Genomic DNA, 26,379 nt, shown 5'->3' on the forward strand with positions numbered 1-26,379 from the left:
GGATGTAATTTTTTTTTTCTTGCAGAACTTGAAGATACCGTGGAAGCACATCGCCACGTCGAAGGGACTGTGGGCTCTTTCTCTGGCGCACTTTGGATCGAACTGGATTTACTACACATTCCTAACCATTATTCCCTCGTATTTGGCCACGATCCTCCTCTACGACATCAAAAAGGTGGGTGAACTGTAGTCGCTATCAATCGCTACAGTCCCTTGTTTAATACGTTTTGTCATTTGTGACTTCATTTCGCTATCTTCAATGCACCGCTTGCCCCTGCCCAAAGTCTGGCGTTTGGACGGGCGGTATTTTATCAAATAAAATAAAATGACAATGAAGCAGAAAACCATTCAACGCCTTTATAAGGGTTTATTCAATATCTAAGTACACAAAAGCGTTTTCGATTATGTACTGTTATAAAGCCAGTGTTTTTAAACAATTGAAACCTGAACAATCGTAGTGAATTCCAGAAGGCAAGCAACCTCCGGAGAATAAAAATGCATTCGACGACAAGCGTGTGTCACGTTCAAAACAAAAATGTATCTTTGTATACGGAAACTTTGAAGGTAAACATCGAAAGCCCTAGCTTCCGCCACGTGCGTGACCTTTATTTTATTTTATTTTATTTTGATTTATTTTGTTTTATTTTATTTCAGAACGGCCTCATCTCTTCTCTCCCATACCTCCTCACCACAATCACCAGCTGTTTGGCGAGTGTTTATGCGGACGTGCTGCGAAAGAAAGGCATCATGAGCACCACTGCCATCCGGAAGTTCTTCAACACGTCCGGTGTGTTTTTTCAACGCTGTAATTTATTCTAGCGACCAGCCCCAAGGTCCTCGTGCCACGCGCCATGGCTACCTGTTTTTCTTCGTTTGGCAGGCGTGCACTATGTTCAGAGTTTTAAAATACACATGAATTAGAGAGGGATACATGCTGGAAACTGCCACCTAGAGGTGGACAACGCCTGCCTACTTCTTTGTGAAGGGGACACACAGAGGAAAGAAGGGTAGGAGGAAAGAAAGAGGGAAAAAACACAAAGAACACAAACTTAAACAAAAATAAACAGCCACATAGAAAAAAACAATACAAAGGCGGGGCCAGGTCAGTATCGTTTAAGATATTCGTTGGAGGCTTGGTCACGCCGAGCAGGCAAATGCATCATTTTCTGAGCTTCGCCGTGGCATCTATTCCGACTGATCTCGTGAACCTATAGAAATCGTCTTTGCCTTGCAGATTATGATCGAGTATACAGTAAGTACAGCCCATTGAGTCATGTTGGCTACGTTATCCCATGCGGTGCGCAGGTTATGATCCACAAACCGCATTGTACATGTAAGAGAGCAGCAGCAGATGCTTTGACGATCGGAGGAACATTTTCTGTCGTACCACTGATCCTATATAAGAGCCTAAGTTTACCAACGGACACTCGCGATTCTCGTTCGAGATTTAAGCATGAGCAAAGTAGTGAACAGTTGTTTCAAAGAAAATAAAACAAGCAGGAAGGGCTGACTCTGGGTGATAACACAAAATGCGCTGAGTCTTCTCTTCGTGTTCGTTGTTGGCGCTGTTTCACGTTAAAGAAAAATTAATCTTGTTATACTACATGTAAAACGCCATCCACGGTAGCTATAGTACTGTCGGAACCTTGTTATCTGGCGTCATTTCCTGTCTAGCATAATGACCTCAGTTGGAAAACTCGTTTCTTTTATTTATTGCAAGGCGCAAAAGATCAAAAAAAGCATCTGCCTATACGCTAAGCTAAACATATTACTACTGTTGCCTCGGGTAACAAAATTTGCATTCTCGATCTGTTTACTCATTAGTTCGTCGCTCGGACGCTTCGAGATCAGAAGAGTCTGATTAAGGTGTCTTTCTTTATTACAACGTCTTCCCAATGGTTCCCAAAAGTCTAAGCAGGCAGGATTTGCTAGATAACAAAGCTGAGATGAAGGCATCGTTGTCGTTACGGCGGGGTTGCCCGAGAAAGTCTTGTTCATTACACGTGTAATGCGCGCAGAACAGCGACTGCAGTCAAGGAGGCTAACGGAGCTATCAGTGAGACGTGGTGTAATGGGGTTGGTTTAGTAACGGCGACTGCCCAGTCTCTTTATTGCGAGGCCCCCCCGCCCTGCTAACACTCATTTACAACGCGGCGAATGCGCGAAGTGAAACCGTGGTTGGGCTAACCACGGCCCGGTCTGGGTCTCTCCCGATTACTAGATGTTGCGCTGTTTAGCGTGCCTTTTGTTTGTTTTTCTTCCAGTATTAAGAGCGCGGCGGCGTCTCATAGCGTTGTGACCTTCGCCTTCGCAGCCGCCGTTGTGCCCGCTCTCCTGCTGATCGGGATGCCGCTGGCCGGATGCGACCGAGTTTGGTCCGTGGTCCTACTCAGTCTCGCCGGGGCGGCGCTGGGCGTCCGAGAAGTGGGATTCATGGTCACCCACATCGACATGTCGCCCGATTTCGCCGGTAGGCCTTGAATGCACTCCGACTGTTATGCACGCACAAGGAGAAAAAGAAAATGCACGCAGAGCGCACGCACAGGCTGACCGACTTCGGTTAAGGATGAGACAGATAGATGTACAGGCAAGTCTTCTTTACGACGCGTCGAGTCAGCGCAGTCGGTGTGCGAGCGCGACACGTGATGACAACGTGGCCGACGCAGTGATGCATTGCCAACTCGGTAGTCCTCAATGGAAGCGTGTTGTTTTCTTGTCTTTGTTGCAGTTTCGCTCAGCGGCGGAATATAAGGAGAGAATGGAAGTGAGGTTTATGCCCTCTGCGTCACAGTGGGGATCTCTCGTTCAGTTTGTGAAGGTGATGCGACGTCTCCCTGGCCTCAGCAGTACACGTGCCTCTTTTAGCTATGCACAAGCAATATACGGGGACGAAGGTCGGTTCACTCGAACTCTGACCAGTGTGGCATTGTATAGCGTGTGGTGATGTGCAGTGGGAGAGGCACTTTGATAGCCAGATAACCTCTAAGCCCTGGTTGTCTCCGTCGCTGCGCAGTCAAGTGCCCGGTCATCATGTTGATCGTGTCAGTGCGATCCCATCGACAGGGTTTTGAGGGGAGTGCCAGCACCGACCTTAATGTATACGGCCTCTCACTTGTCAATGAAGATATATTGGAGGTGCGACGTTACGACATGGTAAAATGCGTAAAGAAGGTGCTCGTAAGAATGTTTAGAAGGGGAAAAAATGTAAGTGCATCAAAGTGACGGCGCAAAGCACCTTCATCGAGCTGTGAGTAGTTTTTATCGCCTGGTTACAGGCCACAAAACGGGTATTTCTGTTACAGCTTCGATATCTTACCATCATTTTTTTTCCATCAATTATTATTATTTTTTTAGAAAGGCTTACGAGAGTTTCTTTTAGAAAGGTCTGATAGCTTTTCACCACTGTTCGCATTGAAGTTCATCCTTGAAGACAAGAGAAAATATATAAAATTAACACATCTAACGACTGTCAAATGACCCCTTGTTTGGCAATCCTGTATTTCAATCTACCGAACACATTTTTAACATAGGTAGGTGCACTAAAGAAAAATAAAGCTTCAAGCTCAGCCATAATTAAAGTTGCAACACTTCTTTGCATCGCTGCATCGCTCATATCAGTTGCATCGCTCATATCATCGAGTTGCATCGCTCATATCAGTACTCATAAAACAAAACTGAGAAATAGTAAAGGACTGGCACCAAAACCTTCAGGTGCCTCTCTCTCCAATAGAGAGTTTGAGAAAACGGGCCCCAAGGAGCTCAGGCACCCAAGAAGTTTGCGACCCGCCAGGGCACATGAGCAGAATCCAAGTCAATCTTGGGCTCTTGCGTTCGTGTTGACCCAAGGCCGAAAAATCGAAAACTAGCGTGGGCACCCTAGGCGTATTGGGTCTCCAGCGAGATGAAGCAGACGCAACGCAAGCCTCGGTGCCGTATGGCCCATGTCTCGCATCAATTTTAATTTCGCCGATTGTGGCGCTGTGTGCGTTTGAACCAACGCAGTGTGCGTTTGACCCAAGTCTCAAATTCTGGTTATTTTAGGAACGCCAGAGCAACCCTATGCAACGCAGCTTGGGTACCCAGTGTCTTGGGCCCCCAATCCTCAAACTCTCTATTGTCACAGGTTAAGAGAGGCCGATGGAGGCGCGCTCTAAGCAACGCATGCAGTACGAAAAACTAGTGAAAAGAACATCTGAATGAAATATAGTATGAATATTACTTTTTTTCAAGACCTATCAATCAGGGAATCACTGTAAAAATAAAAAAAAACGTGAATAGATGCACTTTCCCAAAATTAAGTGTAAATTTTAAAGTAATTAGGGCTACAATTTGTAATACCCCTGTTGCACATGCAAAGCAAGCGTGGTTAGGGCGAACCACGGTTCACCAATGTTACACCGCGCGAAAGCACCGTCGGTTAAGTTGGCTAACGCTATCTGGCGTAGAACAAACTAACTACCACACTAAGCAACAGAGCCACATCCTTGCGTATATATGCTTCGAATATATTCAGCAGCAACCAGAGAAAAATGCCATATATGCACCAAAGCACATTCTTGTACTTAACGGCGCCCCGCCGCGGTGGTCTAGTGGCTAAGGTACTCGGCTGCTGACTTGCAGGTCGCGGGTTCAAATCTCGGCGGCTGCATTTCTTATGGAGGCGGAAACGCTGTAGACTCGTGTGCTCAGATTTGGGCGCACGTTAAAGAACCCGAGGTGGTCGAAATTTGCGGAGCCCTCCACTTCGGCGCCTCTCATAATCATATGTTGGATTTGGGACGTTGAACCCCAAATATTAATCAATGAATGTACTTAACGGCACCTTCTTGTTCAGATTGCCTATATTCATCCGGACTTGCTTTGGCTATGCGTCAGGCGGAAGTTCGGCGTTGCGTTGCGTGACGTGCTCTGCAGATAATTTTCCCTCAACCTTATCAGGCTTTCCGTGCCTCGTGCCGTTCAATTAATCCGTTTTTCACGTGTGCTCGTCAGCATGTACTCGTCGGTGATGGGTGCCGCCATTTTGTCGGTTATCTGCCTAACCAAGGTTGCCAAGCTCGGTTTCTTCGAACCGCGGTTAGCGGCGTAACCCCGGTAAGAGTAACCACGGTTTAGGCTGTCTGTGTAACAAGGGTATAAGCAGCATGCTTAAATCCTGAAAAGTCTATTCTGAACTTCTATTAACTCCACCACATCCACGAGCAAAGGTGCGAGTGAGAAAGTTAAAAGCCACAAGACGCTGTTTGGTATTTTCCTACATCGTCATGTTCTTGCCGATGTAATTTTCTTCTCCACAAAATGTGAATCCATCAGCTTTTCGTGTGCAGAAATGTCACGTCACTTTCACAGTCAAGGCATAAGGCCACCTGGAATCCCCACATCTGAGCAGTATGCAGGGGCCGGCTGTTTCTTACCTGTCGCGCGTCCGAACGTTGCGAGTGACAACAACTGAATGTTATAACCTGGGTGCGATGCTCTATGACCCCGCAGTTTTCCACGCTGCACGTAAAAGTACGAGCTCGTAACCCTAACTCCCACATCCAGATAATATACGCACATTTGGCAAAGCGAAAGGCGACACAAGCTAGACAGCGTCTTGCGCAAGCTCAGTGACTTCGGGATCATTAAAGAATCGTAAAAATGCTCTCTTAACGGTTCGGTCTGTACCCACCAGTGTTTGGTCAGTAATGAAAGCGTTTACAGCACCCATTCATTTTCACGACTGGTTCTCTTTCTTTCTTTCTTTCTTTCTTTCTTTCTTTCTTTCTTTCTTTCTTTCTTTCTTTCTTTCTTTCTTTCTTTCTTTCTTTCTTTATTTCTTTCTTTCTTTCTTTCTTTCTTTTCTTTCTTTTCTTTCTTTTCTTTCTTTTATTTCTTTTCTTTCTTTCTTTTTACAAACGAAGAACTCGCGTAAGCAATAAGGATGCCTCCAGGGCGGGCTCTTACTGGAGAAGCTGTCAGTCGCTAATTGCGGACAAGTTGCAAACGGCACGTTTCGAGACTCCGCGTCTAGCATTCTTTACCGACGAGTTTGTTTCCTCCCTTACAATTGCCCGCCGCACGCGGAAGAACTCCGCGACTGCGTGAGCGGATGCCACTTTATCTCGGGGCAAACGGGCGCCACGACAAAAGACAGTTTCTCATTTCCGTCCAGCGCCTGGAAATGAGGCACGCGTGCGCGACCGCGTTCCAATGAAACGCGTGCTTACGTGCGTGACACTCGGTAGCAACTATACGCTCGCCTCGAGGAAGAATCGGCTCGCAACCACGTCAAATGGCAGCGCGTACAAACAAGAGTGCTCAAACTTCGTCGTTATATTCACTGAGGTAACGTTCTAACGCTGCCTCGAACATCATTATTAAAAAAAGAAAGAAAGGTAAAAGCATTTCGGCAATGAAGAAGGTCGACATTTAAACAGAATCATTACGGAGCAGTGCAAAGGACAGAATACGAAGTATGACAAAGAGGCATGAACAAACGCCGACTGAAGCTGAAGAATACACCAATATAAGCGAAGAAGTAAAAAGTATATTACTTGAGAACAACAAGGAAGTTTGGTTTCTCCTCCCTTATTAGGAATACGGCTAAGTGAAAAAGTAAAGAAAAATGAGGAACGTGCCGAGACTGCGCAACAGATGAGATAGGAGTGAATGTAGACGAGAAGAACCCACATAGGCAAACACCGTCGACACTACACGCGAGGCGCGCCCTTCAGACGTGTCTGAGATAATGAAGTCCTTATTTCATGCAGAGTCACGGAAGGTACTGTCGCACAACTGCAGTGGATATTCGCAAGATCATTAAGCTCACGTGCCCTTTGTTTCCGACGTTTAAACAAAATCTTAGAGCGCTGAGTACCCCCACCACTTGCAATGCGCCCATAGCACGGTGTAAGAATTTGGACCATAGATGTGTATGCTTGCATGCCCTTTCAGCAAATAATTGCAATGTTCTCTGAGCTTAACGTTGTACTTGAAACGCTTCATGAAGCTTTGCTTGAAAAAGAACTACGTTATAGTGGACTTGATGAAGGGCGTGCCTTGAGCAGGGTGTCGTATAGGCTTCTGCTTATATGGGTCCCACTCTCATTCCTTCGTATTCCCTCTCACCACCCTGCATCTCCTTCGCAGCTTGTGTATATTCTTTAGGTTATTCGCTTATATTGACCTGCTGTTAAGAACAAAGCTTGAGTTCAGAGCGCTTGATTATCCAAACTATTTTTTTTTTTTTGCTATTTGGTCCTTCTTTGTGCTCGCCTGCAATGAAGCTTTACAAACTGGCCCTGCTTACGATTTTTCCGCAAGTTAAGCAGACTGTTGAAATTGCAGAACATTCACTGACACTTGCTCCACTTACGCAGCGAGTTGACCGATACAGTTTTTCGACAACGGCAAGTCTTCGTTCAGCGGTCATGTGTACGGACTGTCAGCAAAGGTCGTGCCATCCAGTGACATTGCAATTCTGCACATACACGACATTTTTCTACGTACTCACACGTACCTCCGTGAACGCGTGCAGCAGAAGCAGACCACACGCGAATGACAAAAGGAGACAAAGGAAAGACTGCAAATATTTGCCTCTCGGCAATATTCTTCTCTGAAGCTGAGAAAAAAAATAAAAGACAACAAGCACCAACTGGCCCAACTTGTCATTTTGTTGAGAAAGAGGTATCTTATCACGAGACTAGCAGACTCGTACCTATACATACATATAAAGGCGAAGTGGTAAGACTGGTGACTTATACTTGGCCTGCTTTCAATTGCGGTCTAATATTATTTTTGTTTTTCCTGTTCAGGTACACTTCTTGGGGTCACAAATACTATCGGAAATCTGCCCGGATTCCTGATGCCGTACGTCGCTGGAGTGCTAACGAGCGAGGAGGTGAGTTTTTGATAGCAACTGGACGAAAGAAAGTGGACAGTGTATAAGACTATATGCAGGGACTACCGAAGCGAGCACCATTATACAAGTAAATGTCAATATTTGAATATAGTTCTTCTGCATAGTGTTCCAAAACTTAGTCGTAACACAACCGTTGACCTACATATACAAAGAATTTAAAATCGGCCTGAAAACTCTTAAGTTCGGCTTAATCCGCTCTCATAACATTTCCTATTTGCCACACCAGTTCTCATTGTTCTCAGTGTTTGCTGCATGTTTTTATCGATTTTTAAAAAGTGAAATTTTATCTGCACGAGTGATGATTGTTAGTAGTCACTGTGCAAGTGTGTATCACGAAACGCACGCTAATCTAATTGTGCGCATGCATACATTACATTGCGTCCATTCTGCTATTGGTATTGCTTTTTTTTGTGCTGGATAGCCATTCGTGTTGATAATTTTTGTCTACAATCTGTTGATTCCACGTGTCTCACAACGACAATATGTAATAACCGCACGACCATTTAGCAGATCACGTGGTAACGCTGCATTTCATAACATTACTAAGTATCTTAAGTACTCAATCATCATCGAGTTCTTTCAATAGCTAAATCTGGTTCAATTAGTATGGTTTTGTACAGTTCATTTTGGGGTGGTTCATTGTTCCTAACGTCTGTAACTGGTAAACAGCCACAAACTTTATTAACGTGCTCTAATCCCGGCTGCAGCGGCTGCATTTTCGATGGAGGCGAAAATGCTGTAGGCCCATGTGCTCAGATTTGGGTGCACGTTAAAAAACCCCAGGTGGTTTATATTTCCGGATCCCTCCACAACGGCATCTCTCATAATCATGTGGTGGTTTTGGGGCGGTAAACCCCGCATATCAATCGTTATTAACGTGCTGCAGCCAAACGCAAGCGTGCCACTCGAACGCTTTGCATTTCTTTGCTCCAGAACTCGATCCGGACATGGAGCTACTTCTATTACATCGCCGCAGCCGTGGGCATCATCTGTGCGGCCGCTTTCTTGTTCTTTGGGACCGCCGAGCTGCAGCCTTGGGGCAGGGGCACCGAAGCGCAGGAACCGGTTTACACGGTCGACACGGAGAAGCCGCCCAAGGAGGAGAACAAGACGGAAAGCTCGAGACTCTAGTGTGTTCGTCGCCACCCTATAACGGGACATTCCCTCTCCATCGTGGAGAGGAAAGCATTTTCCACTATTAGGCAAATCGACACATTTCCTTCTTGCGGCAGCTGCTTCGGTGCCATCAAGGGAAGGCCAGACAATGAGACTTCGTTTGTTCAGCCCTGCCTAAACACCAGCGCCACGTGCAAGTCCGCCAAATTCGCCTCTTGGATTGATGAGGGAGAAAGAGCTGCGGAAGTAAGGCATAGAATGTTGTCCGATGCGCCGTGTATTAATATTTGCTGGAGGCATCGCTGGAGCTTTCGTTAACGAAAATCAATTGTGGGGCAGTAATTTCTTTCAATCGTACACGTTATGTCCGTGAGGCAACACTATTTCACCAACAGCATTTAAGATGTTTCCGAAAGTGCACCCCTTGACTTCCAGTTAGCCGATCGTCTTGCACGAAGTGCGTGTCTGTATGAGGCCTGTACTGGCTCAGTGGTGCTAAGAAGCGACGTTTCATAATAACAATGCAACTCCCTCATCTAACATTCTCATCAGACCTGTAAACGACTGCTCGCGGATCGTCATAGTGTGTTTCTCAATGAGCTGGTATTCATGATCGATTCTAGTAGGTTCTTCTCACATTCATGCTACTCTAGTGCGTTCTCGCAAAGACTGTCAGTTGCAGTCTCCGATGGAAAATAGAAGAGGGAAGGTTGTAATTTAGGGTCGTTGCTACAACACATTAAATCACTTGTCTGCGCAGAGGTCTCGGTACGAGGCACTCATTGACTAAGCTTCTGAGCTTTCAGTCCTTTTCTCACGGCGAAATATGGTGGACTATTTCAGGCTGGCGCAAGTGTTATAACTGCCCACAACATGTTTACGCACAAAAACTGCGTTAGCTGGTCCAAATTCGCTTGCTTATTCAAAGGTGCCGTAAGTTTGGATCACTTCTTATGCAGCCACATTCTGAAGCAGAAACGGCAAAACGAAAAAAAAAACTGTCTTTATGATGCTAAGGTTGAAAAGAACGCCAGAGATGTTTGTTAGCAACAAAAAAATGAGGTAATTGGCAAACTAACAAGATAATTCAGTCCGGCAACACTTCCAACGCTCCAGTATGGTACAATCTTGACACATTTCTAACGTCGTGCAACGAAGTCCCTTAATCACGTCCGAATCGAACGCATATTATGAATGAGATTGAGATGTTCAGTAATTGAGTCGTTGTTTAATTTAACATCGTGTAGCAACGTTCTATGATATGAGACCCGGTAATACATGACTTCAGATTGATTTCGACCCATCTATGTACAAGCGTTCGGAAGTGAATAGATCGCCTGAAATACGTCCCCATCAAGTTGCCGTGGCTGCGCCCAGAAACTGAACCTGCGACCTTGCTTTGATCAACAGAACGCGGTGGCTGAAAAGACAAACATCCCAGCGTTGGACCACATTGTTTTTTGTCAGACGAGAATACACCAAGTTATAGAACGAAAGCCACACCCATATCGACGCTCCGCCTCAATGTTCCCTCTGCGACACCACGCGTATACTGGACAGTTTTTTGGATGTCAGTATCTGGCCTCGTCGTCTAGAGATGTACGAGTGTACAGTATTTTCTTCAAAGTGGCCATTGAAATCAGAGATTATTGTCTCTCTGCCTCATGTGCTCCATCTGTTCAGGTGTGCCAAAGAATACAAGAACTTACGAACTCATAATGCTGCTTTTTCAACAGTTATACAGTGCTTTTTAGTAGCAACTAACGGGATGCTGTTGACGATATAATAGTTTATTTTAGAGCGTATATTTTTAGATGACGTTCGGTGATAGAGAGCTTATGAAAAGAGCCGAAATCAAATTTTCCTTGTACATAGTTATATACTCATATTTGTGTAGTGTAAACAAAACGTATATTATATGTATGTATATTGTTGAGACACACACTGTTTTGTGCACTTGTTGTATTTTGTTCTCAGCGTTGACAGATACGTTTGTATTTTAAAAATAAATATATGACTTTATATGTCCAAGAAATGAGTGCATTGCTTGTTTTATTTTTTCTGCAAACTACATGCTAATCATTGCACTATCTTATTTTTGTCGCGATTGTGAAGCACAGCTCAAATTAGATTTCTTTTTCAATGCAAGAATATTGGTGGTCTTGAAGGCAAAGTGTTATGAGCAACTTGAGGGAACCCGGAATATTCACCGTAGCAGCCCTCACGGAAGAAACACGAGAAAAAGTTTACTCCACTGAGAATTTTCAGACAGTGAGAATGTTACATAGTTCCAGATAGGAACAGACGTGGCAAATACATTTTATAGCAATCGGAAGCATATTTCGAAGAACATAAAAACGCAATAAAGTAACAAACATATGTATAAATATGTACATGTGATTATCTCGATGGTTATTCGCATTAAATAAAAGAAGTTTCCTTGCTCCAGGAATTACAAACGATTTTTAGTGACATTACTACAACAATTACGAAGCGAAGGTACTCGATTGTTCAAAAAATGACAGGCAGGAGGAGGAGGAGGAGATGGCAGATTGCAACGAAACATTCCGTAAGCACGGGTCGTGGGCTCGTGTCGACGTTTCGACAAGTATTAGCCCTGAGATGGCGCTACAGGCGGCAGCACTGTCACCGTGCTAGTGTGGATAGGCGGCCGGCGACGCGCATGCCAATGCACGCAGCGGCGAGTTTTATGAGCGCCGTGAGCCGATTGTCGGCGAATAAAATGCGTTGACGGCTACCTGCTCGTAACATATATGCCATTCATTGCTTAACGGATGCACGAAGCTCACCGAACGTTACTATTACTTGTTACCGAAACGCAGTCTGCCAATAAATGGAAGGTTCGCGCTTGGCGACTGTCTGCGCTTTCACACTGTGCAGCGTATCACGTTTCTTGCATTTTTATTTTAGGTGTTGAGCTTGTGTCCCGTCTACTATACGTTGCTGCAGCATGACATAATTCATTCTTCATACACGCTAATCGTGCATACCAACCCCCTCAACCCACCCCTTAAAATAAGGAAGCAATCTAATATTCTTAGGCGATGAACCCAAAAATGCAGCGATTACTCAACCGCATTTTTGTCTTAATAATTTCTTCATGGAATAAACGTGGAACAGTCGTCAATAAGGTTAGTCAGGAGAGCTGCGCGACTTACAACGCTCAAGCGTGCTTGTTCTTACTCCTATAACGGTATGAAAAGGTAATAGTTCAGCCCGCAGTTTTCTCATATTGATTATCTGCGTCACGGTGATGCAAAGGCTCGATTATTCGAAGGAACAACTGTTTTTTTTTTTTAAGAGATGGTGTGCTCACTTTTTTCGACAGTCTAGCACAACGCCACAAAAATGCTCAACATAATTTTAAAAAAAATGACGTTCTCTTTGAAATTAAACGACATAAGTGAGGCACGCCGTCTGTATTAATTTTGACAATCTGGCCTCGTTTAGCGAACCCAAATTTATGAACCTGAGTGAGGCAGTTAGGAAGCTCCAACCAAAAATCGAATTGCAGCGCTGGAGTCAGCACTTGGGTGGCTTCGAAACGTCGGTTTTCTCAAAACAATTTTTGGTTGGATTTTTCTAATTCCGGGCAGACTTCCACTATTTTCCTATAGTAGACTTCTACTATTTTCCAGACAGAGTTCTACCAAATGTTCACCTTTGATAAAAACACAGGTGTATCTGTATAAATGTTGCCCAATGCTGGAATTGCGCACGGCAACTCAAGTTTAATGAGCTCCGTGTCATTGAATTGAAGTATTAGTGTCAGAATTTACTATACAATAGTGTAATATAGGGCTATAGGACCGTTTGATGCAAAATTATCTCAAGCACAATTAAAGCTCGTCACATGACCGATAAGCAAAAACGCCACAATTATTTTGAAGTAACACCTAACAACAGTGCGAAAATTCCGTTTCTCATTGAGTTGCTGCAACGCTGCGTTCACACAATATTTATTATTCCTGATGTTTGGAAAGATGCCAAGTGCACTTTACGATGTGCTAAAAAGCGGAACATACACCCACATGATCCTGACGAAGAGGGGCTACGATGACGATACACATCACTCTCGTCAAGTGCTCGACATCATCTTACTGCGGTACATATACAGGCGAGTAAGGCCAAATGCTTCTGTAGACAGTGCTAGGCAAACGTACAAGCAGTTACCCTTGCCCTAACAGGGTGAAGCAAACTGCCCTTTGAGCACGAGTGTGATGTACACGCACGTTCTAGCCTATTTGGATAGCAGACAACACAGGGACCGATCCATACTAGGCACGCTTCAGCCAGTGGCCACCAGGTGGCGACTCCGCTCGATCTCGGGGCGAATACTTGCCTTCTTCCACGCTGATTCCTCGGCGCTGCATGTATGTGCTTCGTGTACCTTCTCCTCCGATTCGAACAGAGGAGCGTGCGTGGCGAAGCAATGCGTCAAGAATTTGATTTCTAGAACACGATATTCTCATCCTCTATGCCTGTCGCTCGTGAAATCATAACCGATAATAACAAGAATTGTTAGAATTTCGCGTGCCAATACCACGATGGGATTTTGAGGGACGCCGCAGTGATATAGCCGCCAGAAAGTTCGACCCCGTCGGGTGCGTTAATCTGCGCTTAAATCTATGCACACGGACCTCCCTAGTGTTGGCCTCATCGAAATGTGGCCGCCACGGCCGGGATTAGGAACCGCGTCCAGATCACCTGCCAAGCACCATACCGCTTAGACCAATGCGAAACGCCTGGGAATAATGATAACGTTTCGAGGAATACTAGCACCTATCCACTCAGTGGGATTTTAAAACAAGCGGTTGGTTACGAATAGGACTTCAAAATCATCTTGCTTTATACTACTAGTGATTACGCCATTTACGACAGATAGTCCCTATATTATCAATATTAGAATACTTGTTCATCATTTTGAATAATTATTGCGAATGTAAAAACGAATATTACGAGAGATGACAAAGAATTAAAAATATGAGTGATTGATGAAGCAATTACATCCCACTCCATTGACAGATGAACTTTTTCACTTAAATGAATATATCCCATTCCAAGTGTCGTATAGCACACAAACTACGAATAACCAAACTGACGCTATTCTCTCCTTTTCATTGTGAACGATTCTTGCTTTTCAATAACGCGACGCGGATTGAAAATTAATTACGGAAAAGATTGACACTGCCTTCGCAGGATCAGTTCTGCCTGCTGAGTAAAGCCAAAACCTACAAAGAAGAACCACACACAGAGCACCGCATGCAGTAGCCATTCGATGAAAAGCGATTACTTAACTGAAACGACAAACTTGAAGTCTCTGTTGATTGATTGATATGTGGGGTTTAACGTCCCAAAACCACTATATGATTATGAGAGACGCCGTAGTGGAGGGCTCCGGAAATTTAGACCACCTGGGGTTCTTTAACGTGCACCCAAATCTGAGCACACGGGCCTACAACATTTCCGTCTCCATCGGAAATGCAGCCGCCGCAGCCGGGATTCGAACCCGCGCCCTGCGGGTCAGCAGCCGAGTACCTTAGCCACTAGACCACCGCGGCGGGGCAACTTGAAGTCTCTCACTTCAGCAGCATCGTTCGCACTCTTTGAAAGAAGATTATATATCGGTGAGGCATACTCGTATACTGTCTGTTCTTTGTTCTTGGCTACTTATATTGTCTTTGCTCTTCGTCCACGTGGCTCTGTTATCGACGAGCGACCGTCTCGACCAGCAAATAAAGCACTGTTGGCGTTCTATTGAAACTTTTTTTAGGGGCGAAGCTCCTTACAGCGGCACCCGTTCGTCCCTCGTAGCCGTTGTAGTAGTGTGTAACATGTGTAACATTTTGACCACCAAGGTGGTGCCGGTGAGAGATTACATCTGTGCGTTGTTGAACGATAAAAGATAGTGCTCAATGTACATGCAAATGGCTGCTAAGGGGGAATGAGAGAGAGGGGGAAATTCGGCTTTTAGTTAACGCGCACGCTGCGAATTTTTCATTGCTCAACAACGCACAGAAGAGAAGAAAGCGTTGCTACGTTATACTCGCCGGGCGAAACCTCCTTGGTTTTAGAAAGGTTTAGCGAGCATTGGGCCGCAGTGCCATGAATGCAGTGAACTAGTGTATACCATGAACTCGAGGTGCTTAAAGGTGGGAAGTAGACCCGAAGCACAAGCCGTAAGAAAGTGTGCGTGTGCCACCTCTCGTTTAGTCCTTGGAATGTCTGCTGGATGGCGGTGTTTTTATATGGGGAATATATGAAGAAAGGTGCGAGATGGTGGTACTTGGAGTGTTAATAGATGGACGAACGGACACATAGACAGATGCATGGATGAACGCATGAACGGACACAGGGGCGGCTGCATGGACGAACGCAGGGACGGGCGCACGAACAGACGCATGGACGGTCACACAGACGGACGCATGGACGGACGAATGCTTCGCCCCACTCTCCATCAATTTGCTCCGTGGATATGCTGCCATTTTTTTTGCTATTTGTCATGATCATTGCTGAAGAGCACTATATATGTTATTTGTAACACTTAATTTGCTGATACACTCTTCGTTAATTTTTATTCTTCTTTCTTCACAGTCCAGTCATTTCAATACTTCTAAGCATACAGTGAGCAGCATTGGGGAGATTTCATCTCCTTGTCTGACGCCTTCCTCGATAGCGATGTTATTGTGCATCTTATGAAGAATCAATATAGCCGTGAAGTCTTTGTAAACATTAACTAAGGAACTTAATGTGTTTCAAGTACTCTTTCCGGACGTGGTCATGAGCGATAAACTGGAGTTACAGGCGTGCCCTTGACATGTAGTTCTATACCCTCGAAAAGATTGCAAATTCTTTCAGGGCACCATGTCATTTGGCACGCTTCAATTCGTGAGCAAGTCCACGCCCTGCTTCTAGAGGTCCATGTACTTTTAGGTGTCAGCGCACATCAAGGAACACCGGGAGTCCGAAATTATCCGGAAGTATCCCCTGCGGCATCTCTCATGACCTCAGTTGCTTTGGGACGCGTTAGACCTCATAAACCATCCAGTCATCTGCACATAGCATTCTAACAACTGGCTGGTTAAACAATATTGAAAACCTAACTAAAATGCCAGTGCTAAAGTTCGCGTCATATTCATCCTCGCTCATATTCGCGCCATATTCATCGCTAACGCGTCATATTCATCAAATCATCGTACCCTACCATGCTAATTTTAGTTCTTGCCATGTAAAGCGGGTGATCACGAGAGCACCCAAGCGTAACAAGATAGATAGATAGATAGATAGATAGATAGATAGATAGATAGATAGATAGATAGATAGATAGATAGATAGATAGATAGATAGATAGATAGATAGATAGATAGATAGATAGATAGATAGATAGATAGATAGATAGATAGATAGATAGATAGATAGATAGATAGATAGATAGATAGATAGATAGATAGATAGATAGATAGATAGATAGATAGATAGATAGATAGATAGATAGAACTTGCGGATCAATCATGACGCGGCAGTTCGCCCCTTCGGTGCTCGCACGGACGTCTTTCGCAAATCTTTTTTCCCTGATGATATAGAAGCGTGGAACAAATTGCCGCGACATATTGTTGAGAATTCTGACGTCAAAAAATTTGAATGTGCTCTTGATGTTTACTTTGCCGAGCAATGAATATGCTATTGTGTTATTGTTCAAATTTGCTGAAAATATCAATGTCTGTATTTACTTTCCATATCCTATGCTTCCCTCCCTGTAATGACCCTCAAGTGAGGGTTGACAGTATAAATAAATAAATAAATAAATAAATAAATAAATAAATAAATAAACAAATAAATAAATAAATAAATAAATAAATAGATAGATAGATAGATAGATAGATAGATAGATAGATAGATAGATAGATAGATAGATAGATAGATAGATAGATAGATAGATAGATAGATAGATAGATAGATAGATAGATAGATAGATAGATAGATAGATAGATAGATAGATAGATAGATAGATAGATAGATAGATAGATAGATAGATAGATAGATAGAGTGCAATAAAAAATGCTTCGCAATGAAAACAATGAAGTGAGTCAACGACGTGCTACCAGATGCCAGGGACAACCTTATAAATCTGCAGAAAGCGAAGCAAGGGAATGCATGGCGGATACTATATTATTCGTATTTTAATTGTAGTGCAGTAATTATGAGACATATAAAACTAGATATAAGTGAACGAGAATTCACATTTGCCATTGCTGAAACCCGAAACCGAAACCTTCGAATGGGCATGTTGATTTCATTTGTTTACATCTAAGAAAGAAACAACTCTCGCAAAAAATTAATAAATGCGAAGCATTTTTTTAGCGAACTTCGGCAACTTTGAGCGTATCTATCTATCTATCTATCTATCTATCTATCTATCTATCTATCTATCTATCTATCTATCGATCTATGTATCTATCTATCTATCCACCTACGAATTTTAGCTCTCCTGGTCGTTTTGATAATGGTATCGATACCAAACGTGGTATGGCATAACATGACTATCAAAAACATATTTGACTAGTCAAAACTTGAAAATCAAGGAGGAGGAGGAGGAAGAGAAAAAATGAAAGGCAGGGAGGTCAACCAGACGCACGTCCGGTTTGCTACCCTACACTGGGAGAAGGAATGAAGGGATTTAAGGAGAAGAGAAGGACAAGTGAAAGGCAACGTGTGTGTAGATGTTACCTTGTCCATTGCACGCTTATAAGCGGTCGCGTAGTCCGGCCGTCTTTAGAAAACTTAGCAATGCCCACGTCGCTTTGCTAACCTGCGACGCGTAGAGCCATGAACCAAGAATCTTCTCTTCGGAAAACAGTCTACTGCCTAGTGTCTCTAACGTTTCGCGCAGCAAGTTGCGTTCGCTCGCAAAACGTTCACATGAACACAGTAGATGTTCTATGGTCTCGTCAGTGTCGCACGATTCACATCGGGAGCTATCTGCCATTCCTATGCGAAAGGAGTACGCCTTCGTAAAAGCTACTCGTATATCCACAGGCGGCACAGTAAAGTTGCATCCTGGCGGGAGAGGTCCGATAGAACTTGAAGCTTTTTCGATGGGTCCGATTTGTGTAGGCGGCGGTTTCCGACACTGGGGTCACTCAGCCAAGTTTCCGACATTGTGTTAGCGAACGAGTGAAGGCCCCTTGAAGCGTCGGTTCTCGACAATGGAATTGGGGTTGTCTGGGGGTCTGCGTGGGCAGATCGGGCGGCATTATCAGCAAGGTCGTTACCGACAATACCACAATGTCCCGGTAACCACTGGAACACCACGTCATGTCCTTTCGATAAAACTTCGTGAAGCACTTCTCTTATTTCATTCACTAGTAGTTGTTGATGCACCCTTTGTCGTAAAGCTGATCGCAAGCTCTGAAGGGATGCCTTGGAGTCGCAGAACACAGCCCATTTTCGAGCCCGGGTTTTCGCGATATGAAGTATAGCAATGAAAATCAAGACATGCATGTCGTGAATGTCATGATTTGAATTTCATGGTTCTGCAGCTTTGCAGGTGGTTTTGTTCACATGGAATGTTGCAATGCTGGTATGGTATGGCATGATCGCATGGCGAACACAAGCGACAGACCCTAACAAGAAAATCATGACATGCGTGCCATATGTAACAACATGAATACAAACCACGCCCATGATGCGATCGTGGCTGTTTCGCTAGCTTCACTTATACCAAATTCGGTATTACGGGACTTGAACGGATGACGAAGGTATGATACTGGTGCAAAAATGATAAACATGACATGCGTGTCATGTAGCATAACTACATGCCACGCTCATGATGCGGTCGCGGCCGTTTCGCTAGCTTCACATGTACCAAACTCGGTGTTACGCGACGCGAACGGACGACATAGGTAAATGACACATCCAAACACGATAATCATGACATGCATGTCATGTAACAACATGACTACAAGCCACACTGATGATGCACTCACGGCTGTTTGGCTAGCCTCACATATGCCAAACTTGGTGTTGAGTGACGCCAATAGATGACGAAGTCTGTGACTGGTGCTAAAATAATAATCATGAAATGCGTGTCATGTGCGAACATGACTACATGCCACAGTCAAGAGAGAGAGATAGACTTTATTAATTTCCGGCAGATTGCTGGGATGGGCTCCCACCTAGGGGCCAACGGAGAAACCGTGTCTCCCGGCAGCTTCCTTGGCCTGCTGGATCGCCCAAAGCTGTTTGTCCAGGCCCGAACTGAGCAGCGCAGTCCACCAACGCGCCCGAAGGTCTTCATTGGAGGCCGCGACCCCAGAATTTCTGACTAATGCTGGACATTCCCATAGGATATGTTCGAGAGTGGCTCTGGTGGTACAGTACTGGCATAGATTAGAACTATAGACGTCAGGATATATGTGGTGCATGATGACAGGGTTCGTGTATGTGCGTGTTTGTAGCTGTCGCCACTGAATGGACTGGGCCCGATTTAGCTTGGAGTGAGGCGGAGGGTACTCCCGCCTTTGCAGTCGATAGTGTTGAATTATGTCATTAAATTTAGTGAGCCGATCGTCCCATTCCCACACCGGCGCAGAAAGGTCCGTTTGGGTGGCCGCTTCGTCTGACGTGACTCGGAACGTAAGACCTCGAGCCACGTTGTGCGCCACTTCATTCGGATTGGCCTCCGCGTTACCTAGTGGTGTGTGGGCAGGGAACCACAAGATGTGTACGTATTTGTCCACCTCGTGAATTTTGCCTGTATTAAGAATCCGCAATGCCTTGGGGGAGATTCTGCCGCTGGCGTAGTTTCGAACGGCTGTCTGCGAGTCGCTGATTACGCATGAGGCGTTAGTGTGGGCTATGGCCATCGCGATAGCCACTTCCTCTGCCGTTTCTACGTTCCGTGTGATGATTGACGCGCTGCTTTTGCCTTGTAGTGTGGTCTACGACAGCAGCCACGAAGTGGTGACGTTCCTGGTAGCGTGCTGCGTCGACAAAGACTGCCTCATGGTTGCGCCCAAACAACTTTGACATGGTCCTGGCTCTACTGACACGTCTGCCCTTGTTGTGTTCAGGGTGAATGTTTCTTGGTATGGGTGGTACTGTTAGCTTAGCACGGATAGTGCGTGGTATGTCGTGTTTGTCTCCGTGTTGAGTATGGTAAGTAATACCGAGACTACATAGAACCTGGCGGCCTGGCTTAGTCTTGGCTAAACGCTCGAATTGGGAGATTTGTTGCACCTCAATAAGTTCCTCAAGGGTATTGTGTAAACCAAGTTGAAGGAGTAGTTTGGTACTAGTGTTTTGAGGCAAACCTAGCGCTTGTTTGTAAATTTTCCTAATTACGCTGTTGAGTTTTGACTTTTCCGCGGTGAACCATCGGTGGTACGCCGCCGTATAGGTGATGTGAGTTAGAACAAACGCTTGGATCAAACGGATGATGCTGGCCTCTTTCATGCCTTTGTGTTTATTGGTAATGCGCCTAATGAGGCGCATCATGTTGGACACTCTGGCTTCAATGTTGCGAACTGTCTCTCCGTTGGTACCCTTACTTTCTATGATCAAACCTAGCACTCTGATTTTGTCCACGGTTGGTATGGCGTGACCATCGCTTGTAGTGAGTTTTATATCAGCGTGTGCCTGCACTTGAGGATGTTGTTTGGGTGGCCGAACTGTAAGTGTAGGGCGATATAGCAGTAGCTGAGATTTCTCCGCCGAGCAGGATAGTCCAGTTCCTTGTAAATACCGTTCGACTGTGTCAATCCCCCCCTGTAATCTCTGTTCACTGGAACCGTCACTGCCGCCGCACACCCAGAGGGTGATGTCGTCGGCGTAAATGGTGTGATGAAGTCCTTGGATGGTTCAAAGTTTTGAAGGAAGACCAATGAGGGTGAGGTTAAACAACATGGGAGATATCACGGAACCCTGCGGGGTGCCCGCACTTCCTATGGTTATTTCGGACGACCTGAGTGCTCCCACAGTGATCGTGGCCGTTCTGCCCGTAAGAAATGCCCTAATATAGTTGTACGTGCGAAGCCCCAAGTTTAGGGTATTGACCTGATTTAGAATGGTGCTATGCGTGACAGAGTCAAAAGCCTTCTTCAGATCAAGACCAAGTATGCCCTTAGTGGAGGAGGAAGGAGGAATAAATGAGGACGGACAGGGAGGTTAGCCAGTTCTTAGTGGAGCGTCCCGTACTGTCTATGATGTGATGCTTAAGCTGCAACAGGGCATCCTGCGTTGAAAGATGCCCGCGGAAGCCAATCATGGTGTGTGGGAAAAATCATTGTCTTCGAGGTAATTTGTCAGTCTAGCCAGGAAAGCGTGTTCCATCAATTTGCCTATACAAGATGTTAAGGAGATGGGCCTAAGATTGTCAGTATTCAGTGGTTTGCCTGGTTTCGGAATCAGAATCACCTTGGCCGTTTTCCAATGCGGGGGCAAGATTCCGGTCTTCCAGCAGTTATTAATATAGTCTGTGATATGCGTGATCGACTCATCGTCCAAATTGCGTATCATCTTATTCGTGATGTTATCCGGACCTGGTGCAGATTTGGTGGTAAGTTTTTGTAGGGCGGCACGGATATCCGCTTTGGTGAATTCTTCGTCTAGAGTAGTGTTGATCTGGCCCGTATAATCTGGATGCTGCTGAGTAGGAGCCTGAGAGATATATTTGAGCTCTACCTCCCTAAGAAACTCCTCCTCGGTGCCCTTGTAAGCATGTATTAGTTTGTTGATGGTTTGTTGTTGGGCGGTTTTGCTGCCTTCTGGGTCGAGCAGGAACCGTAGAAAATGCCAAGTTTTACTAAGACTTAGTTGCCTGTCCATCGCATCGCAGGTTTCATCCCAGTGTTGCCGGCTTAGCTGTGTTGCATACATCTCTATCTCTGTGTTGAGGAGTGCTATGCGTTTCCTGAGGTTTATGTTGTGTTTCTGTGTCTTCCACCTCTTTTGGAGCGATTGCTTTGCATCCCACATGTGGAGGAGCCGGCTATCGATCTCTTCGAGGTGTGCCTCGGGAGGTACGATTAGGGTGGCATTATTAATATCCTGTTTAAGCGTGTGTATCCAGTCCTCTATGTCGCTGATGGGTTGGACCTGGTTCTCACGCGATTCGCGGAACTGGGTCCAGTCTACCAACTTTAGCTCTTTTCCCGTGGGTTTACGTGGGCCACCTTGAACATGTACCTCGATGATGTAGTGGTCGCTACCCAGGTCCTCTATAGGGTATTTTTCCAAGTGGCTGCTGATGTGTTTCTCGTGAACGTCAGATCAGGCGTTGTGTCTTTACTGGAGCTAGTGCCCGCACGTGTGGGTGTGCTAGGGTTGGTGATGAGAGTCAATCCCTCTTGCTGCGAGTCAAACCAGAGAGGGCCCTACCTTTAGGAAACACATAAGAGTATCCCCAGGCAGTGTGTGGTGCGTTGAAGTCCCCCGCTATTAACATGGGATTTTGGCCAGCGATGTTGAGGGCGCGTTTAAAGAGTGTGAGAAATCTGTGCTTCTTTTTTTTAGGGTTGCTGTATATGTTTAGTATAAAAAGACTTTCCTGTGTCTTGCGTATGCCACAGTCAAGGCGCCAACACATTTCGACATGACGCGGTGCGCGTGCTCGCAGGCGTTCATTTCGTTACGTCACGCCGGTGTTGCCACGCCAGGCGCCGGTCCTGTCATATACCGTCACCCCCGGAAAATCTTTTCAGGCCTGCGCCCAGCAATCTGACGTCATTTCCGGCCGGCCGACTCTCGGGGAAGCCGCAGCGGCAGCGAGCGCAGCGTGGGCGGCGGTGGTGACGGTTCGGCGGCGTGGTGTTGACGGTGTTTCGCGTTTGTTGCTTTCCGTTGTTGTTTTGCGGCAATTTCGTTTCCGTGCGTGATGCTGGAGTGATGCGACAATGCCGAATAAGTGTTGTGTACCCGGATGCACCGGCAACTACAAAACAGGAAAGAAGATACAAGTGTTTTCCTTCCCTAAAGACGCCGACGCTCTCAAACAATGGCTACGCGCCATTCCTAGGAAGGACTTCGTGCCGACTTCGTGCACTAAGGTAAGAATTTGAGATGCTCCTGTTCTTAGCTTGTCGTTGCTTGTTCGGGTAGAAATCACCTATGATGGGAAATACTTGAGCGTGTGGCCGCCGGGCCTCGCGAAGCGCTGACGCCAGCAGTTGATGAGAATCGCCCAGAAAGGCACGTTCGCAGCAAGGATGGTCAGCTGCGCTTTGTTCACTAACAGTGCCGTGGTGTCGTCCATTCTTGCAAGCTCTCGGTGGAAGCGCTTCGTGGAGTGCGGTGACATCACGCTCCCGTGTTTCCTTTCATGTTGCTTGTACCGCTTAGCGCAGCGCTTTTATTTAGATGCTTGCGAAACGTAGGTAGACTTTGTTTTAGCTACACGGACTGTAAGCACGGTCATGCAAACGGGAGCGCACTTTTTTCTTTTGAGAATTGGCGTCTCAGACGTTCTTGAAACGTTTGTGCAGGTGTGCGCGGATCATTTCGACGCTTCATGCATCGAGAAGACGACATCGTACACGGATCCAAGGACAGGGAGAGTTATTGAAGTTGCACTCCCAGTACCACGGTTGCGTCCTGGATCTGTCCCAACGGTATTTCCCGGCTGTCCATCCTACCTATCAGTACGAGACCAGAGCACGAGAGAAACCCCTGACGCCAAGAGGAGCCGACAAGAAGCCTCCCAACTCGCCCGTGCTGTAGAAGAGTCGCTGGCGTCATATGAAGCGGAGCAAGAACGAGACCGGTTTTCGTCCCTCGAAGAACTAAGGGCTCGCCTGCAAGGGGTGTCAGTGTCTCCGAAGTGGACTGTGATTCATAAAGAAGAGTGCTCCATGTTTTTGAACATTATCGACTATCGTGAACCTTGTTTGAATGCGTCATTGACCGTGTTTGCAAACCTTGAAGTCTTTGCCTGCTATCAAGTTTCACCAATCAAGAACCTTGGTAGCGCTGTTGTACCAGACTCAGTTCAAAAAGTAAGTTCCTTGTTGGAAATTTTGAACAACCTGTCGATGCTGTCTGAGGAGCGCTGCACTTATCGCCACCTGGCTCAGGCAATACATTCCCTTCTGGATAAATTGGAAGCCAGCATTGATGAAGGCAAGAAAGAGACGGTGAACTTTATGAAGGAGCAGCTACTACTTCTTTCTGCAAAGCGCATTCAGTATAGCGCCCAGGTGATGGTCTTTGCATTCATCTTGCGTACAATGTCCATTTATGTATGTTATGTATAACTTCGAGTTGCTGGTCACAATAATACCGAGAAATTATCTCGAGACCTGTACGGTACTTCTTTTTTGCAAATAATTGTTTGTACTTCCACCCTGTAACGGCCCACTTCTGGGCTAACAGTATAAATAAATGAATGAATGAATGTCACCACATGCCTACAAGTTCCTGAGAAGCACAGGTGCACTAACTTTGCCCCACCCAAGCACTATTAGAAATGTGTGCTCGTCTATTCAAATGTGCCCACAAGTTGATTCTTCTGACGACACTTTCCTTCACTATGTGTCTCAGAGATTCAAACATCTGCAGGCACATGAACAATCTGTTTTGTTTTGAGTTTTATGTGGCAAGATATTGTGTTTTGTACTTTTGGCATATTTTCAGCATTAAGGGCAACATCTTGTGTTGCCTGTCGTCTGCCTGGACCGAGAACAATGCGCACTGTGATATTTGTACAGACGGCGTCTGGCTGTGATAAATAAATATGCATTATTCCATTCACGATATTCATTATTTCTTGATACCTTGATAAGTTCCCCAACCGCGGTGGCTCAGTGGCTAAGGCGTAGCGCTGCTGAGCACTAGGGCGCGGTTTCGATACCCGGCTGCGGCGGCCGCATTTCTGATGGAGGCGAAAAGCAAAAACGCCCGTGTGTACGAGATTTCGGCACACAATAAAGATTCCCAGGTAGTCAAACTTGATCCTGAGCCCTCCCCTACGGCGCGCTTCATCGCCTGCGTTGCGTCGGCGCGTTAAACCATACAATCAATCGATACCTTGATAAATCGTGCGGACATGGTGTCAAGGCACCTCGCCCGAGTCGGTAGGCGTGAAGGGCGCTCGCGGCAAGCGCTCGCGGCTGGCGCAGCCACCCAGCGAAGGGCGGCCGGCCGGCCGGCGCGATGTGACGTCGTCGACGTCACGTCACGTGACGCGCAGGCCTGAAAAGCTTCCGGGGGTGACGCATATACTCGCAGGCGCGCGCCACGCTGCGTTGCTTTGACGCATGCGCGTTTCAGCGCGTCCGGCGTCCCTCCGTCACGAAAAGAGGGAGGCGCAGCGTTGTCTGGTTAACGCATCGGCGCGAAATGCAGCATGTCGCATTTCTCGCCGGTTGCCGTCGGGCCGCGCCGATAGACACTGGTCTCGCCTGTTGTCGAGTGCTCGCGTTGTGCTAACGTAGCGTCACTGGGCCCAGCGTGCGTGCGCGTCAACGCTACGTTGAAGTATCATGGGCCCTTCATGACGCGCTCGCGGCCGTTTTGCTAGCTCCACATATGCCAAATTTGGTGTTACGTGACGTCAATGGATAACGAAATATATGACTGGTACAACATGATAATCCTGACACGCGTGTCATGTAGGAACATGACAACATACCACGCTTATGGCGTGCTCGCGGGCGTTTCGCTAGCTTTACATACACTAAATTTGGTATCACGTGACGTGAATAGATGACGAAGGTAAACGACACATTCAAACATGATAATAATCACACGGAAGTCATGTACGACATAATTTACCTCCACCTCGTAACGTTGTCCTGAATTTAAAGTGGCATATCAACATTTCTAATTCGTGCTTTGGATATCATCGATTCCCACTGTACGTGGGATCTGCCAATTTTTTGTTTGTTTTAGCTGCTAAGAGAAACTGTCTCGTGCCCACAAGGGGGATTAGCCCCATCGTCTATTATTTTTTCGTTCTAACATGAGAGGAAGAAGTTTTCCAACGCGGCTGCCGTTAAGCTCGCGCAAACGTCACGCGGTTTGAGAACGAAGAACGTGCAAGCGCCCTGCGAGAACGCATCGTGATGTCCCGTGCCTCTGCTGCGCCATTTTCCGTATAAAGCCGAGCTTCTCGGTCCGTCAGCGGTGCCACTGGCTACGCGCACACCATCTCGTTTTGAAGTCCAGACACGGCAACACACGGTAAGTGCTGTTCAGTTCGTGTCCATTTGTCACAGAACGCGCAAGTGATTTGCAGCTGATGTCAGTAGTAGTAGTCAGGGCTTAGATGCGAGCGTAAGTATAGAATTGAATTGGGCTCATTCACAACAAAGTTACGAAGATGACCAGGCATAAAAGCTGTATGG

The 26,379-nt window shown here is 46.0% G+C and overlaps 2 protein-coding genes across 2 annotated transcripts in view; both read left to right on the forward strand.

The window, feature by feature from the left end:
- The window catches only part of LOC119169534 (uncharacterized), a 98,303-nt gene that overhangs the window by 46,499 nt on the left and 25,425 nt on the right, over nt 1-26,379 (forward strand). The window contains exons 7-11 of the mRNA XM_075885828.1: nt 26-175; nt 655-787; nt 2,315-2,470; nt 7,797-7,882; nt 8,837-9,033. Of these exons, the coding sequence (XP_075741943.1) occupies nt 26-175; nt 655-787; nt 2,315-2,470; nt 7,797-7,882; nt 8,837-9,033 (722 nt within the window). The remainder of the gene's footprint in view (nt 1-25; nt 176-654; nt 788-2,314; nt 2,471-7,796; nt 7,883-8,836; nt 9,034-26,379) is intronic.
- On the forward strand, nt 22,756-24,782 carry LOC142775402 (uncharacterized). The gene is made up of 2 exons (XM_075876802.1): nt 22,756-23,085; nt 23,521-24,782. The coding sequence occupies exons 1-2, from the start codon at nt 22,933-22,935 to the stop codon at nt 24,286-24,288; spliced, it is 921 nt and encodes a 306-aa protein (XP_075732917.1). The 5' UTR covers nt 22,756-22,932; the 3' UTR covers nt 24,289-24,782.

This window comes from Rhipicephalus microplus, chromosome 2, assembly GCF_043290135.1.
Source record: "Rhipicephalus microplus isolate Deutch F79 chromosome 2, USDA_Rmic, whole genome shotgun sequence".
In the NCBI taxonomy this organism is placed as follows: domain Eukaryota; kingdom Metazoa; phylum Arthropoda; class Arachnida; order Ixodida; family Ixodidae; genus Rhipicephalus; species Rhipicephalus microplus.

Excerpts from the sequence above, each read along its gene's own strand:
- LOC142775402 (XM_075876802.1), top strand. The coding sequence starts at position 22,933 with ATGCCGAATAAGTGTTGTGTACCCGGATGCACCGGCAACTACAAAACA. Across the intron at positions 23,086-23,520 it reads TGCCGACTTCGTGCACTAAG|GTGTGCGCGGATCATTTCGA; the intron begins GTAAGAATTTGA and ends ACGTTTGTGCAG.